The sequence below is a fragment of the Bombina bombina genome, chromosome 2 (assembly GCF_027579735.1).
Source record: "Bombina bombina isolate aBomBom1 chromosome 2, aBomBom1.pri, whole genome shotgun sequence".
Classification (NCBI taxonomy): Eukaryota; Metazoa; Chordata; class Amphibia; order Anura; family Bombinatoridae; genus Bombina; species Bombina bombina.
Genome location: NC_069500.1, coordinates 965585363 through 965609046, shown reverse-complemented (window position 1 = coordinate 965609046; position 23684 = coordinate 965585363). Strand labels below are relative to the sequence as shown.

Genomic DNA, 23684 nt, shown 5'->3' with positions numbered 1-23684 from the left:
AAGGACCCCTGAGGCAGAAGACCCTTCCTCAGCGGATGTTTCCACGGAGGTAGAGGCGACATCGCTACTAAATCAGCCTTCAAGATCCTGCGCGAAGACTCGTGGGAGGAGAACAAACAAAGGCAAGGATATGCCAACTGAAGTTCCAAGGAACTGTCAGAGCATCCATAAGACTGACCTGAGGTCTCGTGACCATGAACCGAACTTGGAAACTTGGTGTTCTGACGAGACGCCATCAGAACCAAAGCTGGTAACCCGGTTACCTTGAGAATACTTCCGCTTCCCAATTGTCCACTTCAGAAATGTGGATGGTAGACAGACAGAGTGACCTTCATGACAAGGGAACTCAGATTCCACAGAGGCTATGTTGACTGACTAAAACCAGAAAAACTGGGCTAAGAACAGCTGAAGCCAGACCATCAGAGAATTGGAATTCCGATTTCTGAGACCGAAGATCCTAATAAACCACTACGGAAAGAGATTCTTGTCGACTGATCCTCTCTGAGACAATCCATATAATCTCCAATCCATAGTCTGAGTAAAAGAACTGCCAGATGTCTCGGTTGATGTGGGTATTGAACCTACATCTGCCGTGCTGTAAAGCATAGGTTTTGCCACTAACCCACAGGTAGGCTTCCATGCACATGTAGAACTCTCAAACGAGCTAGCAAAAGAAAGGTATGGAAACCACCATCAGACTAATACCACCTTATACTAAGCCACTGATGACGAACAGTAGACTGAAGAGAGGCAAGAGGAAGAACTTTCACTTTTCTGACTTGCGCCAGGTGGATTTTCATTGAAATGGAAACAAAGTAGACTACCCTTTTAACTGGAACAAGGGAGCTCTTTCCAGCTCCAATTCCCTTCATGGAACGAAGAATACGACAAAACCTCCGCAAGAGGTTTTGCTTGTAGAAAAATGGGGTGTTGAACCACAAACAAAAGAGTTAGGCCTGAAAGACAAAACTCAGAATCTGAGAAGGTCCCTAGAATGGGAATCCGAGGCTACGCCTCCTTTAGGTCTAAGAATGTTAGAACTTGACCCTCTTGTACCAAGGAGGAATTGAGTGAATAGACACCATCTTGTAAGGCAATATGAAATCTTTGCTTAGGAATGCAATCTATCACCAAAAGCACATTCCGGATAAGAAAGCATTAGCTTTACCTGGGTTCAACTCCACAATGCTTCAGAAGCGGTGTAGCTAACCACTACGCCTCATCTCCCTTAGGGAAAGAAACTAAACCCTGTTCCAAAACTGGAACAATAACTCCCCAGTGGGGGAGATCCTCAACACATTTCTAGAACGCTTCTCTCTTAACCGGTACAGCTAATATTGAGAGGTGAACCTGCTCCTGGGAGGAAGGAGTTGAATTTCAATTTGTAACCCTGGAAAACTAACTACAGCCCCTAGGAATCTAGGGCCTCTCGTATCCAGGTATGAGAAAAACTGAGATATACTGCCCCCACAGGATCAGATCCGGGCTTGGGGGTAAACCGTACCTGCTTAATGAGAGTTAGCTGCAGGTTTCTTTAATAACTTCCCCCTGATCCAGACTGACTGGGTATCTAAGAGGACTTGAACTGCTCCTGCTTGGAAGACAAATGGGAAAGGCCACAGAAGAAAAGAATGGCCTAACAGCCTTTCTGTCCTGGGTCTGCACATGGAGTCCTCCAGATCAGAGTCAGACAAGGCGTCACACCAAAAGGATGCCACCCTTGTCCATAAGGACTTCACTCCATATAAAGGATAGATGCTCTTTTAAGGTTGAAGTCCAGATTAGCAATTTTATTAAAAAACACATCAGATTAGGTGAGAGAATGCGGAGTATAAGATCTGTATAGGATTAATACCTGTGTCTCCTGGTTCTTTGATCAGTAACCGTTAAGCACTAAAAATGAACATCCAGCACCAGCAGCTGGATTCGAACCAACAACCTTTGAGTTGCAAAGCCACAAGCTAACCACTTGGCTACATTGGCTGCTTCGTGCGTCTATTTAAAGGAGACAGCTTATGACAGACAGGAGAAAAAGCTTCCTTGACTTTTCCCATACCTGAGAAAATTCACCTAGCACGAACAAGAACAGGAAAACATTTTCCAAACGAATCTTAGTATATATAAAATTAACTAGATTCTTGAGGATTAACAACAGGGAGTCGAAGTCTACCAGTTGGCCAACCCCTCCTAAATAAATCCAAAGGTGTTTAGGCCTAAATCTGAAGGGAACTACTTCAGCATCAGATGAAGGAATTAAACTGTCCGAATCAGAGATTTACACCTTGGATGCCACCCACTATCCACCAAATCAGACTATAACAAACGTGCTTCCTCCCCTGACCTAGTCACTTTAGACCATTCAGTCATTAAAAGGGAATGCTGCCTAAATTTTAAGTAACTAAAAATTAGAACTGAGCCCCAAGTAGGTTAACCCCTTCCTCTGCTATAAAGGGAGTTAACCCCTAGGCTCCAAATCTCATGACTAATGTGCCTGCATACTGCTCTAAGTATCCATAAGGATTTGTCCCCCTAAAAGCAGAGGGTTCTTAACCCCTTCAGTGCCAGCTTTCTAGCCCCAGAAGAACAAAGGCACTTACCTTTATTCTAGCCGGCCGGCAGTCAGACGACTCACAAAGCATGAGAGAATGCCGCTCCTCACAGAGTAAAAAAGTAAGAGAGTAAACTTACTCAGGCTTTCTATACCAGGGCAGCAACATGTTAGGAAAATGCAGCAAAGCACACTTTACATGTTCCTAACTGCTCTAAAGCTACCACAGCCCTGCTGAAGAGACTAACTTAGAATACAGCTATACCCAGATTGTGATGGAAGATCAGAGCAATCATGCCCTGATTTAAAAAAAAAAAAAATCTTGATTGAAGAATTTCATCAGGACACCTAAGTACTTCACCTCCTCCTTGCACTAAAGGCAAAGAGAATGACTAGGGTTTGTGGGAAGGGAAGTGATACTTAACAGCTCTGCTGTGGTGCTCTTTGCCTCCTCCTGCTGGCCAGGAGTGATTCCCCAACAGTAATTGATGATGATCCGTGGACTCACCGTGTCATTAGAAAGAAAGTATATTAATATAACCATGTTGGTTATGCAAAAGTGGGGAATGGATAATAAAGGGATTATCTATCTAAACATTTTGGAGTAGACTGTCCCTTTAAAGGGGTTGCACACATAACTTTAGTGTTGACAGAGCAATAATTGCATGGTCTATAAAATTTTGGTATATACAATGCTTTAGCAGAGAGAGACAGTCATGTTTTAACAACTGGAACACAAAGAACTCTGCATTGGGGATATGTAAGACTCGTGGGATACTCTATCAGACCGAACTCGGACAGTAGTTTTGTTATCCCGGCGTCGAGCCAGAACGATAGGGAATATCCCAGAGCAGAGAGTATCAGGCAAATGAGGAAAGCGGCACTCACCACAGGCTGGACAGCACAAGGCAAATAGGCAGACAGGATCCGGCAACAGAAAGTCAGGCCAGTAATAAAGGGGTTAACCAGGTAGCGAAGTGAGACAGGCAGGGTTCATTAACAAGGAGTCAGTCCAGCAAGTTAGGGAATAACCAAGTAGCGTAGTGAGACAGGCAGGAATCAGTAACAAGGATCAGTCCAGCAGATAAGGGGTTAACCAGGGAGAGTAGTAAGACGGGCAAGGTTTCAGCAACAAAGTATCAGTCCAGCAGTTTAGGGTTAACCAGGTAGCGTAGTAAGACCGGCAAGGATTCAGCAACAAAATATCAGTTCAGCAGACGATCTGTCACTCCCAGGAGCACAAGAAGTAGTAACAATACTTGGGCAGTGACTGATCATCTGCTGCCCGTTTAAATTGGCAGAGGATTAGCGTCACAGGACTGGCCAGCATCAGGAGCGTGCGGCGGTGACGTCAGCGCCGCACGCATCCAGAGCCGACACAGCCCTAGGCAACGAGCATGGGGATGACGCTGCGCCCCTAGCAACGGCACGGCGTGACAAGATACTTATAATCAATGTGACATTTTATTTCCACCGATACAGCTACATACATCTATTTGTGAATTATCACTTACTTGCTTTCTTGTGAAGCAGTTTGTGCGTTGCCCAGCTTCCCTTGAAACACTCCTGTGATTGAAAAACAGTTTTGTATTAGAAGTCTGCAAGCAACACACATCAAGTAGCTATAGTTATTACTAACAAAACGTCCTTTGCAAAAGGCCAATTACCCAATTTTTTTATTGTTAAAAAATTATCAAAACTTACTATATATCCTGCCTTTAAGTCAATCTTTTCTGCCTGTGCCTTACATGAAAATAATAGTCTACATTTATTCTATAATTATTTTTTATCATTTTTATTGAGGTTAAATATACAATATAACAGATAAGCAACATTTCAAATGGCGCACAAGTACAAAAAGGTCCTGTCGATTGCATTGACAGAAGTGTACAATCGTATCTGTTACATCACATAAGTTTAAACATGCAGAAGATAAACCTCACATTTTTACTTTTTTTTTTTGCTTTGGAATGATCTAAAACAGTCTCACATAAGAAAAATCATAAAGAGATATAAACAAATGTTGGCAATATATTAAACAGGTTTCTCATATGGGCCAATAGTAAACTGTTAATCATGTTATATAACAATTATGAGTAGAACTAAAAACATATATGAGCCACCAAAGCATGGATATCTAGGTAGAATGATAACGACGGTAATGTTTAGCGGTAAACCCCAATATAATACTCTGGTCACTGTCTAGAAGTGGTAGAGTACTATATGAGGGGAGGGCCCCAAGTCTGGTCAGTTAACAAGACAAGAGAGCTCTCATAATTTCTATTAATACAAGGGTCACTAGTTGGCTTATTATAGCGCAAATAAATATATAGAAGAACCATCAGGTATAGAATATACTCACCCTCCATGTACTGACCACTATTGAGGATATAAAAAGCCAACAACATAGACTAATATTGTTAATTGTGGGATAAGGACATTTAATACAATTTTTGCAGATACCTGGATATGTACCAAGTGTGACACTGACTGGTGAGCAAAACGTGCAGCCGAAATGGAAATAACCCCAGAATAGATCATGATACTGCAACTGCCTCTGTACTGATGTAATATAATATGGCCAGTGTTACCTTAGGGCAAAATACGGATGCTTCAGTACTATAATAATAAAAAAACTAAATTATATTTCTCCTTTTCTCATAATTAAATCCTCCGGGTATGGGCCCAATACTCAACGACAGGTGAATTGTATCAGTAAACAGGTATCCATAGCCAAAAGAGAGGAGAGTGTAGTAGGCTCTGACAGTAATAACCATCGCCATGAGCTCATTTGTGAATATTAATAGGAGTGTTAGCCATAGTGGGGGGAAAATGGTTCTACCACCTAAGCTCCTAATATATATAGCCAACTTTACAGCTATCATAGCAAATCGCTTTTAAGTCTATGTATAGAAGGAAAAATAAAAAGGAAATTTAGTTCTATGTATCAAACCTAGAATCTTTGGAACATTCTTCCTATAATGGGGTGAGATGGAGATCGCAATCCCAAGGTTGTTAAGGAACAGTTCAGTAGAGCCAGCATACTGTTAAGCTAATAATACCATGTAGTCATTCAAATAGTCAAGTGTTGTTCTGAGTGAGTAGCATAAGAAACTTAAACTCTGTAGTCAACAAATGTACCCGTGGATACAGATACAATCACTGCACAGCATATGTGTTGCGGGATACCCTGTAGTCTGCAAAACTGCTGATAATTAAGCCAAAATCTCCCTTGTAAATAACTAAGTATACCCTGCTGTCTCCGCCACCAACATCACGATTAAGTATCACAGTTAAGGAGTGTCTCAGTGTATAGTGTAATCATCTAATAAAATATAAATTGCCCTTATAAAATAAAAAGAAAATACAACAATCATAAAGATATGCAGAATACAACCAAACAACTCTATAATACTTATAAACATATTTAGAGAGTTAGCCAATTTGAATTCCTAAATTGGTAAACCCAAATATGACCACTTGTGCTTTCAACACACAGAAGTATAAAATGAAGGCTTCCAAACAACCTGGTTAATTTAGACAGTTATCTTAACTTCCCAATCAATATCTGCATTAGGATAGTTTTTTATTGCGTTGCCCCCTCTAGTGCACATTAATGTTTTGTTTGTTTTGGTTTAGTGGGGGTCTTCTCCAAGTAAGTCATAAATAGCAGTCCCCAGAGGAAAGTCTAATAGAACAGGTTGAAACTAATAAGAAGATCAGAACATGGGTCTAAGATTGTGGTTGAGCAACCATGTGAGCAAGCTGCTCTGGTCTTACAGTGAAGCCACTGCCCTAGCCCACACCCAACCTCATGGCTAGCATTAAAATTCCCATAGGCAAACACTTTTATAAATGGCGGTCTGGCAATAACAAATTTGCCCAAGTACATGTTAGGCAGATAGTATTGTATCGGTCCAGAGAAACTATGTCTGTGGCACCCAGCAAATAAAAGTTGCAGGAATCTGAGCTCTCCAATTTCCTTTTATGCTCCTTACTTGATTTCATATGCGCACTCTTCTTAAAGTGAATTCAAACTTGAGCTTATAGCTCTAGTCATACGACAGAAGTTAAAAAATGAATGAGACTTTCATTCATGAATGCTTTGTATATTACTTATCATCAGAGATATTTAACATAAAACGCTTTAAGGATAAGAGCCGATTCTCTGGTTACCATATTCTGCAATCGACTAATCGTTGTTTCAGCCCCTTTGCATAAACGTCACGATTAGTTGATTGCAGATGAGTTATCTGTCAATCAATTGCCGAATATGAACTTCTATCGTATGACTTGAGCTAATAAGCATTACATTCACTTTAAAGCCTCTTCCATCCGAGTAGTCCACTTATTCAGAAGGAAGTGAGATTCTGACTTTCCCTTTAATATGAACTTGCAGTAACACCAGCTCTCTCATATGGTAATCCTCCTCTGCTATGCCCTGCACATCCGCAGACTACTTCGGGCCGGCGGAGGATATGACGTCTACATGGGAATCCTCATCATTAGCATTTGGTTCCAGAGGAATCTTCATGTCAGATCCAGGATTAGAAAAGAGCATTGCCTCCATGCGCTTCTCCATCTTGTAGAAATAATCAAATATGAGCTTTTCTAAAGCTTCAAGGAAATTAACCTCTGTAGTTTCCATGTGCGCGGGTTACTTTCTCCAGAGACTCCAGCGTGCAGTAACAAGCAAGTGCACTCTTTTGGTATAGTTAGTAGGTTTATGAAGATCACTCATGAAAATATTCTCTGAAGCAATTTAGCAGAATTCTTCAGCAGCTTTGTGGGTGCATCAACAGACCAGCACTCCGTACATAAGGCAAAAGGTTATGCTGTCATTTCATGTTAGCTGGACCACATCATTCAGGAAGTACGGCCATAGCATTGAGCCGCAGAGCTTCCCAGGCCACCAAAATATTCTCAGCAGGAGTGATCTTGAAAATAAAGAAAATTACTATCATAGCTGTTAATATATTCTAAAAAATCTATATTTTTTTTTCAGCTAGCCTCAGGAGCACAACAAAACATGTCTTGCTGCTTCGGTAGTTGGCTCCGCCCATATTATTATTATAAAAATCAAATATTACCTAATTAATGTAATATCTTTCTAAGGGTACTATGTATACAAAAGTAGTAAAAATTATATAAAAACTACCTTAAATTGAAAATGAAGTTTGAGGAATGAGTGCCCGGTTTTTAATAATCCTATTAAAAAAAGGGGCATTTTCATTCATCAAACTTTAAAATTACACTGCTTTTGTTAAAATACTTACCTTTTCTTTCTGCAAGCCGTTCCAGCGCTTCCTCCGCAAGCCTCTGCCGACGTCAGAAATGACGATTCCGGCATTCCACCGATCACGGCGTTGCTTTAGGCAATGATTCCCCCGGGGGGGAAGCCGTGATTGGAGGATGCTGGAATAGTCATTCCTGACGTAAGAAGAGGCTTGCGACGGGCTGGAGAAGAGCTGAAGCGGCTTGCAGAAAGAAAAGGTAAGTATTTTAACAAAAGCAGTGTAATGTAAAGTTTGATGAATGAAAGTGCCTCTGTTTTTAATAGGATTATTAAAAACCGGGCACTCATTCCTCAAACTTTACATTCACTTTAAAGTTGCATGTATAAGCTGTATATATGATCTTTACACTTGGTTAAATCCCCACTCCAAACTGTCCCATTTTAAAGATGCAAATATTCCAAAATCTAAACTATTTTAGGTCCCAATCAGTTTAGATAAAGGGTTTTCTACCTGTAATAACTTTTATAATTTCAAAAGAAAAATGTCTAAGTTTACCATAAGTATGTAAAGCTGATAGCTACATACTGTATGGTCTATAGATACAGAAATGGCATTTACCCAATAGAATTTCAGTCCAAGCTAAGCAATTACAATGTAAAGTCAACATTTTAAAAAGGGACATGATGCGGATAAAGAATACAATTTTAAACAACATTACAATTTACTTCTATTATCTAATGTGTTTCATTCTTTAGAAATCCTTTATTGAAGAAATAACAATGCACATGGGCGAGCCAATCACAAGAGGCATCTATGTGCAGCCCCCAATCATCAGTTACTGAACCTATTTAGATCTGTTTTTCAACAAAGGATATTAAGACAATAAAGCAAATTGGATAATAGAAGTTTAAAATGACATGCTCTTTCTAAATCATGAAATAAAAAAAAAAAATAGGGTCCCTTTAAATCCTCACACCTGGACATTGCACACAAATTCCTATCTTTATTGAGTCTGCACATTTTTAGTAACTTACCTGAATAGCTCTTGAAGTTTTATATGTGATACATGTCTTTTGTTAAAGGGACATGAAACCCAACATTTTATTTAATAAAATCAGAAAGCCTATGCAATTTTAAACAACTTTCTAATTTACTTCTATTATCAAAAGTGTCTGTTCTTTTGGTATATTTTGTTGAAAAGCAGGATATAATCTAGGAGAAGTCTGGAGCACTTTATGGCAGCAGTTATGAAGGAATGTTACACATTAGCAAGAGAACTAAATGGCAGCACTATTTCCTGACACCTACCTAGGTATCGCTTCTACAAAGAATGCTATGGGAACAAAGCAAATTCGATCAATTTAAAAATTGTATGCTCTGTCTGAATCACAAAACATTTTTTTGGGTTCCATATCGCTTTACGTAACTATTTGCCATAAAAAACTGATTATTTTCAATTGAGTGTTAACATGCCCATTTGGCTAATAAAATATCAATCAACTATCCAGCCGACCAGGCTAATTTTCCAAAGGTTAAAGGGACATGAAACCCGATTTTTTTCTTTCATGATTCAGATAGAGAATACAATTTTATAAAGATTTCCAATTTACTTCTATAATAAAATTTGCTATTTTTAATCTCATGTTATTCTTTGTTAAAGAGATATCTAGGTAGGTAGCGTGCTCATGTTTGGAGCACTACATGACAGGAAGTAGTGCTGCCATCTAGTGCTCTTGCTAATGTATAACATGCTACAGGCACGTGCACACTACTGAACGTTACCTTGCTGCTTTTCAACAAAGGATGACAAGATAAAGAAAATTTGCTAATAGAAGTACATTGGAAAGATGTTAAAAATTATATGTTCTATCTGAATTATGAAAGAAAAATGTGGGGTTTAATGTCCCTTTAACGTCTCAGGTGGCTATTATAGGACAACTGTGGCAATAGCAATAACTTGAAAGAACCATATAAGATGGTGAAACTACTTTTTCATACCTTGTATAGATGGGCATTTAAAACCTTATCTGAAAGCACTGAACCCCTTCAAATTAGAGCTGTGCTCTGTCCACCCAGTTATGTGATTGCTGTAACAATGTTCTTTATATGCAGTATATTACATGGCATAGCTCACCTACTTCCTGCACAAAATGTACATTAAAAGCAAAAATGCTACAGTGAAATAAATGGCTTTACTTTGTCATTACTCTGCATGACTTCCATAAATGTCAATCAAAAGGAACAAAGAATCAGCCAAGCCTAAACACAAGCATTTTCCTCACTGACTCAGACATTAAAGGGACAGTAAACACCTTGTAATTACAGATTTTTTTTTCTGCAATAGTTCGCAATGTGTGAAGTCAAAACTGTTGCCAGTATTTATCAAAATTCTAGAGACATTTTTGGAGCAAATGTTTTTGCAATGTCAAGCGAATAGTGGAACTAGTTTTCTTGCAAAAATATTGTTTTCACTTTATTTATCAATCTTAACTTTAGCCACCGGCTTTTATCACAGTCTAGCCAAAAATAAACTTTCATGATTCAGATAGGGCATGCAATTTTAAACAACTTTCCAATTTACTTTTATCATGAATTTAACGTTGTTCTCTTGGTATTCTCAGTTGAAACCTAAACCTAGGTAGGCTCATATGCTAATTTCTTAGCCCTTGAAGGCTGCTTCTTATCTGAATGCATTTTTACATTTTTTCACAGCAAGAGAGTGTTAGTTCATGTATGCCATATAGATAACATTGTGCTCACGTCCGTGGAGTTACCTAGGAGTCGGCGCTGATTGGCTAAAATGCAAGTCTGTCAAAAGAACTGAAATAAGGGGGCAGTCTGCATAGGCTTAGATGCAGAGTAATCACAGAGGTAAAAAGTATATTAATATAACAGTGTTGGTTATGCAAAACTCAGGAATGGGTAATAAAATGGATTACCTATCTTTTTAAACAATAAAAATTCTGGTGTAGACTGTCCCATTAATCACGTGATTGTTTGTAAGAATGTTATTTCTTATATATTAAAGTTATTTTTATTCTGCCCCTTCTTTGGAGCTCTTTCATTGAGGAAGATTGGCCATTTTTGTAACTTATCTTTGTTCTTTTAAGTACACTTAATTCAATTGCACTTTAAAATATTTAACTTTTTTATAAATCTGTATATACCTTTTATGTTATTTATTTGACCCCTTAGTAACCAGAGCCCTTTTCCATTTGTTGACCGTTTGGGACAGGGCTATTTTTACATTTCTGCAGTGTTTGTGTTTAGATGTAATTTTCCTCTTACTCATTTACTGTACCCACACATATTATATACCGTTTTTCTCGCCATTAAATGGACTTTCTAAAGATACCATTATTTTCATCATATATTATAATTTTCTATAAAAAATTTTATAAAATATGATAAAAAATTGGGGGGAAAAAACATTTTTTCTAACTTTGACCCCCAAAATGTTACAAATCTACAACCACCAAAAAAAAAAAAAAACATGCTAAATAGTTTCTAAATTTTGTCCTGAGTTTAGAAATACCCAATATTTACATGTTCTTTGAAAGTTATAGGGCAATAAGTAGAAGTAGCACTTTGCTATTTCCAAACCATTTTTTTCCAAAATTAGCTATAGTTACATTGGAACACTGATATCTTGACATGTATATATATATATATTAGTAGACAATCCAAAGTATTGATCTAGGCCAATTTTGATATATTTCATGCCACCATTTTATCGCCAAATGCGATCAAATAAAAAATAAATTGTTCACTTTTTTACTAACTTTTTCACAATTTTAAGTTTCTCACTGAAATTATTTACAAACAGCATGTACAATTATGGCACAAATGGTTGCAAATGCTTCTCTGGGATCCCCTTTGTTCAGCAATAGCAGACATATTTGGCTTTGGCATTGCTTTTTGGCAATTAGAAGGCCGGTAAATGCCGCTGCGCACCACACTTGTATTATGCCCAGCCGTTAAGGGGTTAATTAGGTAGCTTGTAGGGTTAATTTTAGCTTTAGTGTAGAGATCAGCCTCCCACCTGACACATCCCAATCCCTGACCCCCTCAAACAGCTCTCTGCCAGTACTAAAAAAAAAAAAAAAACACCTTATATTTACATACACATACATAAACAATTGTGCTTATAAGTTTACATACTCTGGCAGAATTTATGAATTCTTGGCCATTTTTCAGAGAATATGAAAGATAACACAAAAACTTTTCTTTCACTCATGGTTAGTGTTTGGCTGAAGCCATTTATTATCAATCAACTTTACTCTTTTTAAATCATAATGACAACAGAAACTACCCAAATGACCCTGATCAAAAGTTTACATACCCCAGTTCTAAATACCGTGTATTGCCCCCTTTAACATCAATGACAGCTTGAAGTCTTTTGTGGTATTTGTGGATGAGGCTCTTTATCTTCTCAGATGGTAAAGGTAAAGAGTTTAAACACTGCTGATTTGCATTCTCAATTCCTTGGATATCTTTGTATATCCCTTTCCTGTTTTATACAGTTCAACTACCTTTTCCCGCAGATCCTTTGACAATTCTTTTGCTTTCCCCAAGACTCAGAATCCAGAAACGTCAGTGCAGCACTGGATGAAAGATGCAAGGGTCTGTCAGGAGTCCAGAAACTCATTGACCTTTTATAAACACACACTAATTACAAGCAAACAGATCACAGGTGAGGATGGTTACCTTTAATAGCCATTCAAACCACTTTCTGTCAACTTGTGTGCATGTTATCAGGCCAAAATCACCAGGGTATGTAAACTTTGGGTAGTTTCTGTTGTCATTATGATTTAAAAAGAGTAAACACTGTTGATTGATAATAAATGGCTTCAGCGAAACACTAACCATGAGTGAAAGGAAAGTTTTTGTGTTATCATTCATATTCTCTGAAAAATGGCCAAGAAATTAAATTCTGCCAGGGTATGTAAACTTATGAGCACAACTGTATATAGTTATTCTGCAGTGTTGGATCCCCCTTAACCCCCAACCTCCCTGATTCCCCCATCCCCAAACAGCTCTCTAACCCTCCCCCCTCTACCTAGTTGCCGCCATATTGGGTACTGGCAGCTGTCTTCCAGTACACAATTTGTTAAAAAAAAAAAAGTGCCTTTTTTAAATAAAAAAGTAAAATCCCCAATTTTCCCACTCCCTCCTTCTAATGCATTCAAATGCATCTAATGGAAATGCGGCGCACGACCACCACCCCCCACGGGCTCCGGGCTCCCGCCCCCCGCGCGCACTTGGAGCGGACATTAATTGGAAATACACCACCGATGGGCCTCCCTGCTGCTGCTCCCACCCACCAACGATCGGCACCATCAATGGCCGATGCAGAGAGGGTCACAGAGTGGCCCTCTCTGTATCGGTGGGTAAAAAAAGGGTATTGCACTAATGCCTCAATATTGAGGTATCACTGCAATACCCTGAAAGCAGCTGGAAGCAATTGCATCCAGCGCTTCAAACCCCATTAGATGTGTCAGGCACATCCTTGGTCATTAACTGACACCCAAATGAGGATGTGCCTGACACGTCCCTGGTCGTTAAGGGGTTACTTATTATTCTTCATGTTCCATGCCTTGTTGTGGCCGATTTCTAACCCTAGATACAGCCATTATTGCAAGAAAAAGAAGTGTTTCCATTTTCCCTACAAGCACACAACAATATTCTTTTTTCACTACCTCGCAACCTAAAAATTGGCAAGATTAAAAACAGTGAATATTACATGCGCCACTTTTCATAAATATATAAGAACTGCGAATATATAAAGGCATTTTTTAATGCCAACAGAGATTATTACAAGAATTAGGCATTTCCAGACAATTTATTCGCATATATTAAAGACTTATGTCAATTTGTTCGCACATATGAAAAGTTGTGACTTTATTGGTGCACAACCTTTTATAAATATCTATACTGTTTTTTTGTTTTTGTTTTCCCTTTGTTGTAGAACAGAAAACGGGTTTAAAAATGACAACATGGTCAATCCTCATCACAGATTAAGAGCAAAATTGATTATGATTGCAGGTGGACAGGTCTGCAAGTAAAAAAACCTTTCCGCCTGCAATCGCCATCTGCAATGCTGCATCCCAAGGAGAAATTTAACATTGCACAAAAGCATACGTGTGCAATACTGCCCTTGCTATCACGCAACCAATGGTGTGAGAAAACAGGGTAGTCAATAACCCCATACAAGCGAGTGTTGGGCTGACTGACCTTGCCACCTCTGAGGTAGCGGAGAGGCAAAAGTAGTAGTTTATGATTCATAAAGGGACAATCTACTCCAGAATTGTTATTTTTTGAAAAGACAGATAATCCCTTTATAATTCATTCCTCAGTTTTGCATAACCAACACTGTAATAATATACTTTTTACCTCTGTGATTACCTTGTATCTAAGTCTCTGCAGACTGGCTCCTTATCTCAGTTCTTTTAAAAGACTTGCATTTTATCCAATCAGTGCCCTCTCATAAGTGACTCCATGGTTGTAAGCACAATGTATGTATGTATGTATGTATGTATATATATATATATATGTGTGTGTGTGTATATATATACACATGAACTAACGCCCTCCAGCTGTGAAAAACTGTCAAATACATTGAGATAAGAGGCAGCCATCAAGGGCTTAGAAATTAGTATATGAGCCTACCTAGTTTTAGCTTTCAACTAAGAATACCAAAAGAACACAGCAAATGTAATGATAAAAGTGAATTGAAAAGTTGTTTAAAATTGCATGCCCTATCTTAATCATGATGAAAGTTTAATTTTGACTAGAAACTTAGTATTTGTTGTATTGAATAAATAAACATAGACCAGTATTTGCATTTTAGGATAAAAAAACAAACCAAAGACACAGAAGATTATGACTTACAGGAAGGGTAAAATATTAAGTTTTGATCATTTTATATAAACAAAAATATTATTAAAAAGTTTTTGGGGGATTTGTATCTGTACTGAAATTGTGTGCTTAGTGAAGAACTGATTTGCATTGTAAACTAAATGCTTTGTGGTCGATTTATCAAGCTGCGGCGGACAGGGGCGTACATACACGCCCCTGTCTGCCGCAGCTCGCCTCTGGAGGGCTGAATTCCGCTGCCGGAATTTAGCATAGCACATGAACGCTCTTTTGCGCTTGCGTGCAATCCCGCCCCCTGCCCGCTCACAGCCAATACCACGTGGGCAGGAGCTGTCAATCTTCCCAGTCGGACGAGACCGGGAGATTGAAATTCTCTACCTAAGTGGTGGCGAGAGGTTAGGAAAGCAGCGGTCTAATGACCGCTGCGTGTTAAATGCAGTTGTAGGCAGGCGAAGGGGTTGATAAATCAACCCCTAAAACAGCCATACATCTTCCTAAAATAACATTGGTAGTAGAATGACATGCACTGCAATTTTGAATGGCTTTCAATGTGTCAAAATTCTCCAATGCTACAACTGTCCAGGTCAGCTGTGATGTTATTGTGAAATGGAAACAACTAGGAGCAACAGCTCAGCAGCAAAGAAATAGACTACAGAAGCTAACTAAATAGGACATCTGATTGCTAAATTCCATAGCATATACAAATCTGTCTGACGCTCCTTCAAAGCAATGTTAGCATAAAAAATGTTTGTCAAAAACTTTATAGAACTTGTTTCCATTGCATACAAACCTATGATCACCATGCACAATGCCAAATATTGTCTGGAGTTGTGTAAAGCTCTGACTCCGTGGGGGGGGCTGCCATAATGCAGTGCAGGTAGTCTCACACCCTGTGGCAGCAACATTGAGCCTTCACAGATCAGTGAGGTTGCTGGCTTGATGGAAAGGTCAAAAATGAAATGTCTATGGGTGCATTTCAATGTTAAATATAAGCATTTTGCAATATACTTTCATCAGCAAAAATGCTTCTAGTAAAAGTTACTGCTGGTGCATACGCACATATCCTGTGAAGGCCTATGCACCAGTACTTAACCTCTTAAAGGGACATTAAACCCAAAAAAATTATTTCATGATTCAGATAGAAAATAAAATTTTAAACAACATTCCAATTTACTTATATTATCTAATTTGCTTCATTCTTTAGATATCTTTTGTTAAAGAAATAACAGTGCACATGGGTAAACCAATCACAGGAGGCATCTATGTGCAGCTACCAATCAGAAGCTATTGAGCCTATCTAGATATGCTTTTCGTGAAAGAATATCAAGATAATGAAGCAAATTAGATAATAGAAGTAAATTAGAAAGTTGTTTAAAATGGTATTCTCCATCTGAATCATGAAATAAAAAAATGTGGGTTTAATGTCCCTTTAAGGACCACAGCACTTTTCCATTTTCTGTCCGTTTGGGACCAAGGCTATTTTAACATTTCTGCGGTTTTTGTGTTTAGCTGTAATTTTCCTCTTACTCATTTACTGTACCCACACATATTATATACCGTTTTTCTCGCCATTAAATGGACTTTCTAAAGATACCATTATTTTCATCATATCTTATAATTTACTACAAAAAAAAAAAGTTATAAAATATGAGGAAAAATTATAAAGAAAAAAAAACACACTTTTTCTAACTTTGACACCCAAAATCTGTTACACATCTACAACCACCAAAAAACAACCATGCTAAATAGTTTCTAAATTTTGTCCTGAGTTTAGAAATACCCAATGTTTACATGTCCCTTGCTTTTTTTGCAAGTTATAGGGCAATAAATATAAATAGCACTTTGCTATTTCCAAACCACTTTTTTTCAAAATTAGCGCTAGTTACATTGGAACACTGATATCTTTCAGGAATCCCTGAATATACCTTGACATGTATATATATTTTTTTTTAGAAGACATTCCAAAGTATTGATCTAGGCCCATTTTGGTATATTTCATGCCACCATTTCACCGTCAAATGCGATCAAATAAAAATAAAAAAAAATTGTTCACTTTTTCACAATGTTTTTCACAAAATTTAGGTTTCTCACTGAAATTATTTGCAAACAGCTTGTGCAATTATGGCATAAATGGTTGTAAATGATTCTCTGGGATCCCCTTTGTTCAGAAATAGCAGACATTTATGGCTTTGGCGTTGCTTTTTGGCAATTAGAAGGCTGCTAATTGCCACTGCGCACCACACGTGTATTATGCCCAGCAGTGAAGGGGTTAATTAGGGAGCATGTAGGGTTAATTTTAGCTTTAGTGTAGTAGACAACCCCAAGGATAGATCTAGGCCATTTTGTTATATTTCATGCCACCGCCAAATGCGATCAAATAAAAAAAAAAAACATGTTAAATTTTTCACAATTTTAGGTTTCTCACTGTAATTCTTTACAAACAGCTTGTGCAATTATGGCACAAATGATTGTAAATGCTTCTCTGGGATCCCCTTTGTTCAAAAAATAGCAGACATATATGGCTTTGGTGTTGCTTTTTGGTAATTAGAAGGCCGCTAAATGCTGCTGCGCATCACACGTGTATTATGCCCAGCAGTGAAGGGGTTAATTAGGGAGCTTGTAGGGTTAATGTTAGCTTTAGTGTAGAGTAGTAGACAACCCAAAGTATTGATCTAGGCCCATTTTGGTATATTTCATGCCACCATTTGACCGTCAAATGCGATCAAATAAAAAAAAATTGTTTACTTTTTCACAAAAAATTTCACAAATTTTAGGTTTCACACTGAAATTATTTACAAACAGCTTGTGCAATTATGGCACAAATGGTTGTAAATGCTTCTCTGGGATCCCCTTTGTTCAGAAATATTAGACATATATGGCTTTGGCGTTGCTTTTTGGTAATTAGAAGGCCACTAAATGCTGCTGCGTACCACACCTGAATAATGCCCAGCATTGCAGGGGTTAATTAGGTAGCTTGCAGGGTTAATTTTAGCTTTAGTGTAGAGATCAGCCTCCCACCTCACACACCCCACCCCCTGATCCCTCCCAAACTGCTCTCTTCCCTCCCCCACACCACAATTGTCCCCGCCATCTTAAGTACAAAAAATTATTCTGCTGTGTAGGATCCCCCCTTAGCCCCCAAACTCCCTGATCCCCCTATACAGCTCTCTAACCCTCCCCCCTCTACCTATTTGCCGCCATCTTGGGTACTGGCAGCTGTCTGCCAGTACCCAATTTGCCCCAAAAATGTATTTATTTTTAAAAGTAACAATTTATATTTTCTGTAGTGTAGCTGCCCCCCCTCAATACCCTACCCACCCTCCCACTCCTAGATCCCTTCCCCAGCACGTTTGATACCACCCTCCTTCTCCTTTCAATTTTTTTTAACTGATCGCCGGTAAATGCAGCGCACGCGCGGCCCCCGCCGTAATCGCGCCACATGAGGATCCGGTCCCAGACATCTTAGACGGATGTCGCCATCGAAGGGTCGCCCACCCGCCTCCCTGCTGCAGCTCCCACCCATCAACGATCGGCCCTATCGATGGCCGATGTAGAGAGGGCCACAGAGTGGCTCTCTCTGCATTGGTGGGGTAAAAAGGGTATTGCAGCGATGCCTGAATATCGAAGCATCACTGCAATAACCTGTAAGCAGCAGGAAGCGATCAGGATCGCTTCCAGAGCTTAAAACCCCAGAGGACGTGCCAGGAACGTCCTTGGTCGTTAAGGGTGTTTTTTTGTAGGACGTTCCTGGCACGTCCTCTGTCGTTAAGGGGTTAAAGTGATGGTAAATCCTAGCGTTTCTGAAATGCTATTATTTACCATTGGAACAAATAAAGGGGACTTTCATTCATGAAGTATAAAAGACTTCATGCTGAAAGCTCCTTTATTTGTTCAAAGTGATCGCCTTCACCGAGCTGCTAAGGCAGCCCACCGGCAGAGCACTATCTTCGCTATCTAGCAAAGAGGTGAAGTTTCCACATCTTAGCCAATAGCATTGCGGGAATCCCGGCTTAACATGAATTAAAGTCCCCTTTATTTGTTCCAATGGTAAATCCTAGCGTTTCAGAAAGTGTTAAAAGTGAATGTAAATTTTGATTCTAAAGTGCCCGGTTTTTTAAAATTCGATTAAAAACAGGGGTACTTTAATTCATCAAAATTTACATTTCACTCGTTTTGTAAAAAAATACTTACCTTTTAATCTTGACAGCCGCTCCAGCTTCCTCCACCCATCGCAAAGTTTTTTCCTGGGTCTAAAATGAGGAATCCGGTTTCCTCGAATCACAGTGTTGAATCAGACACTGATCCCCCCTGGGGGGGAAGCAGTGATTGGAGGATGACCGATCCATCATTTCTGACGTCAGAAATGGCTTGCGACGACCGGGGGAAAGCTGGAGCAGCTGTCTAGTTTAAAAGGTAAGTATTTTTTCACAACACGAGTGAAATGTAAATTTTGATGAATTAAAGTGCCCCTGTTTTTAATCGAATTTTTAAAAACCGGGCACTTTAGCATCAAAATTTACATTCTCTTTAAAGGGACACTGAACCCAAATTTTTTCTTTTGTGGTTCAGATAGAGCATGCAATTTTAAGCAACTTTCTAATTTACTCCTATTATCAAATTTTCTTCATTCGCTTGGTATCTTTATTTGAAAAGCAAGAATGTAAAATTAGATGTCGGCCCATTTTTGGTGAACAACCTGGGTTGTTCTTGCTGATTGGTGGATAAATTCACTAACCAATAAACAAGTGCTGTCTGGGGTACTTAACCAAAAAGTGTCTGGCTCCTTAGCTTAGATGCCTTCTTTTTCTAATAAATAAAGCAAGAGAACGTAGAAAAAGTGATTGTAAAGTTTAATGAATAAGTGGCCAGTAACTAAAAGCAGGGGCACTTTCATTCATTAAACTTTACAATTAAGCTTATTTTTTAAAATATTTACCTTTGCGTTAGGGTAAACATAACGCCGATCCTCCGCCCGCAGCGCCTGCTTTTGTTGTGTGCCCCCTTTGGCGTCCAGCTCGTTATCGATATGCTAATGAAAGCAGGAGCTGCGGGCATAGGATCAGCTTTATGTTAAGATTACTTTTAGTTACCGCGCACTTATTCATTGAACTTTACAATCACTTTAAACACCATGCCTGCACAGAGAGCTGGGGGTTGCGTGTATTGCTTCTGAAAACATAATTTGTCATACAAGCTGACTCTCCGAGAATGTCTGGTGTTTGAATACGGATGCGTGGGCCTTCACAGGATATGTGCGTATGCCAATGAAAAACAGTAATAACTCTTACTAGAAGGGATTTTGCCAATAAAAGTATATTGCAAAAATGCCTATATTTTAAATTGAGATACACCCATGCACATTTCATATTTAACCTTTCTATCCCTTTAAAAGGAACAGTCTAGTCAAAATATTAAACTTTCATGATTCATATAGGTCATGTAATTTTAAACAACTTTCCAATTTAGTTTAATCATCAAATTTGCTTTTTTCTCTTGGTATTCTTAGTTGAAGGCTATACCTAGGTAAGGTCATATGCTAATTTATAAGCCATTGAAGGTTGTTTCTTATCTAAAATGCATGTTAATTTGTTACAGCTAGAGGGTGTTAGTTCATGTGTGCCATATAGATAACATTGTGCTCACGCTCGTGGAGTTACTTATGAGAGGGCACAGATTGGTTAAAATGCAAGTCTGTCAAAAAAACTGAAATAAGGGGGCAGGCAGCAGAGGCTTATATACAAGGTAATCACAGAGGAAAAAAAGTATATTAATATAACTGTGTTGGTTATGCAAAACTGGGGAATGGGTAATAAAAGGATTATCGATCTCTTAACAATAAAAATTCTGGAGTAGACTGTTCCTCAGATTAGCTCGCCTGATAGAGAGCAGGAGCTTCACATTTTTGCAGTAGCTTCATTGCTCTATATTATTGTGGAGTGCTTTTTTGTTTTTTTTAAAGGGACAGTCAACACTTCCGTGAACATTATTTCATATTGAAAATTAAAACCTGACGATCCGCCTGCACTATACCCCTTCTGCCTTGCTTTTGTACTAATCAGAGTCGCTAACTTCTCTAATACCGGGTAAATATGGCAGCCGAACTCCCCCCACCGTTACGTAGCTGCCTTCTTCTTCAAATGATCAGCAAATCAGAATTCAATCCTCGGTCAGAAATTGCACACGCTTGCAATTTCTGACCGAGGATTGAATTCTGATTTGCTGATCATTTGAAGAAGAAGGCAGCTACGTAACGGTGGGGGGAGTTCGGCTGCCATATTTACCCGGTATTAGAGAAGTTAGCGACTCTGATTAGTACAGAAGCAAGGCGGCAAGGCAGAAGGGCTATAGTGCAGGCGGATCGTCGGGTTTTAATTTTCAATATGAAATAATGTTCACGGAAGTGTTGACTGTCCCTTTATGTTTAAAACTGTGCAAAAAATACAAAACTGTAAAGCTCACACTCTGTATGATACACAAGAACTACAAGCAAATGATACAGCTATACAAAAAATACAATAATATGGTGATTAGGAACTATTCTGTTGTTGATGTGCCCAGCAATTTAATGTCCCTTTAAATGCCAATAATTTTGGAATGTTTGACAGGTTTTCACATACTTCTGGCTATGTAGTGCAAACTACATATCTATTTTAACTTTTAATGAGTAAACTGTTGCTCTGTTCTTAGAATGTCATTCTGGGTATATATGTAAACCTGAATATTTACTACAAATAATAAAAAAAAAACATCAGAAAAATGATTTCTTGTGTCTGGTTAAAGACTAATTAGAAATATTAATAGTTATACAATAAATGTAATAACCTGCTTAAAGAAAATGTAAAATGTTTTACTTTGTTAGCAAAATATATGTTAAAGTCAGACGTAACAATTTAAAAGAGCCTTTAGTATGTTTTATTTCCCTTTCTGCATGCAGTCTGCTTGGGACAAATCTAAACAAATTAATGCACTTATAAACAATCATTGTGTGGCATGTAGCTAGCTCAGAATTATGAATCCTACAGGATAGTAGAAATCCTAAAATTTTCAGGTTAAATGACATTAAACACTGACAAAAGAATTAAAAATGAGCCCTTAACTGTAAAAAAAAAAAAAAAACATCTTGAGAGATTATATATATATATATATATATATATATATATATAGTGTGTGTGTGTGGGTGTGTCAAGCTGTGTGTGCTTGTGTTTTAATGAACAGTAATTTTTGGCTGGAATTCACACAGATTTTAAAAGCTCTTGAGAAAACAGTAAAATGGTTGTGCTTTTTATAATCAAATCCAATGTTATTTTGAGAATGTCTCATTATGAAATATTAAGACGTATTAGTTTAACTGAAATATGATACACACTTATTAATGTAATATGATGAGAATGGCAACATGCAGAATTGACCCAGCACATCATAGGGTACTGAGAGATGGGGCAGTGCCTGCACATGCCCGGTATACGCTGAAAGAGTTAGGCATAGGCAGCGTGGAGAAGCTAATGGGTATTTGCAGAGGGAGGCGCGGTATAATCGGGGAGTCCCGTACACGCGATCTACCTGCGAGCAGAAGTAGGAGCCTTGAATGCCCAGTTTGATGCAGGTCGGGCACTGCAGCTTGGCCTCGCTGGCGCAGTCCTCAGTCTCGCATATTCTGCTTTCCACCGCCGCCATGCTGCTCCCGGCTGTGACAACCACACCAGTACTGGGCGTTCCGATAACCAGGGAGGCAGGGCAGAAGAGAAATTTTTGGAAGCTGCCTTTTTGGTGACAAGTGACGCTAGATAGGGCGGCACTACGACACCGATAAGGGTGTAGGCATAGGACTGTACTAAAACAAGAAGCAGTATGCGGCCTGTGATTACAAGAAAAACGTGGGGAGGAGGGACAGAGAATGGCCTATTGCCAGGGTGGTGCAAGAGTAGCTAAGCTCAGCAGCACATAAGCACCTTGCCTTCCGAAGGAGTGGCTAGCATGTGCTGCTATCATAGGCCTGCCCAGGGGCTGTGCGCCTGTCCAATGCCTGCAATTGGAAGTATAATTGAAGAGCTACTGAATTAAAACGTGATGCTTTTTAGTTTTATGAAAGAAAGAAAGATGAGAAGAGAGGGCAGTGCTGTCACCATCGAGTGACGCCATCAAGGGATCGCAGGAAGCAGTAGCACAACCAGTCCTTCCTGGGTATGCTGGGGGTTGTTAGCTGAACCCAGAGGTGGTGTGGACTCCCATATCTCCTGTTTGTAGGTCAGGAGGAAGACAAACAAGGCCAAGACAGAGCTTTATATATTAAAGGCCAACTCATTTCTTCTCAAGCTAAATTACGTTTCATTACTTTATGTAGTGCCCAAACTTTATATATTTCCGAGAATAAGTTATACGTTATAGTGATGAAACATTACCATATGAATATCATTAAATTATGTACATAAATTTAAAATTAGTGGAATATGTATTTTTTTGTTTAGCTGTATCTAATTTTGCCCCCACGCTGTGAACTTTCATATTATCGTTAAAGGGACAGTCAATTAAACTCATGGTTCAGAGATAGGGTATGCAATTTGAAAAACTTTACAATTTATTTCTATCATCAAATTTGCTTTGTTCTTTTGTTATTTTATGTTGAAAGCTAAGCCTAGGTAGGTTCATATTAAGGGCTGGGTGATATGGGGGGGGAACACAATTGCGATTTTCATAAAAATTACTATAACACCTTAATTTTTCTCTAAAAAGTTTATTTAACACAACATAATCTTAATGTACATGTTTCTCAATCTAAATAAAAATGCAAACCACATATGTGTATCTGTGTGTATATATATATATTCGCATACATAGTTACACACATGTGATTGTATATACAGGAAGTGAGGAAATTATTCCCTTGTTTGTGGAATACTTACACTGCAATGATCTTAACCTGAAATTTACCTGTGAATACAATCCACACACTATCAACTATCTTGATATCACACTGCGGGGTAACCCTGATGGTAAGATTGAATCTACCGTTTTCAGGAAGCCTA

The 23684-nt window shown here is 38.7% G+C and overlaps 1 protein-coding gene across 1 annotated transcript in view; it reads right to left on the bottom strand.

Moving 5' to 3' along the window:
* METAP1 (methionyl aminopeptidase 1) overlaps positions 1-22723 on the bottom strand; it is a 163594-nt gene extending 140871 nt beyond the window's left edge. The window contains exons 1-2 of the mRNA XM_053703458.1: positions 22222-22723; positions 4063-4114 (exon numbers count right to left, since the gene is read on the bottom strand). Coding sequence (XP_053559433.1) covers positions 4063-4114; positions 22222-22335 — 166 coding nt within the window. The 5' untranslated portion in view covers positions 22336-22723. The remainder of the gene's footprint in view (positions 1-4062; positions 4115-22221) is intronic.
* Positions 22724-23684: the final 961 nt, after the last annotated feature.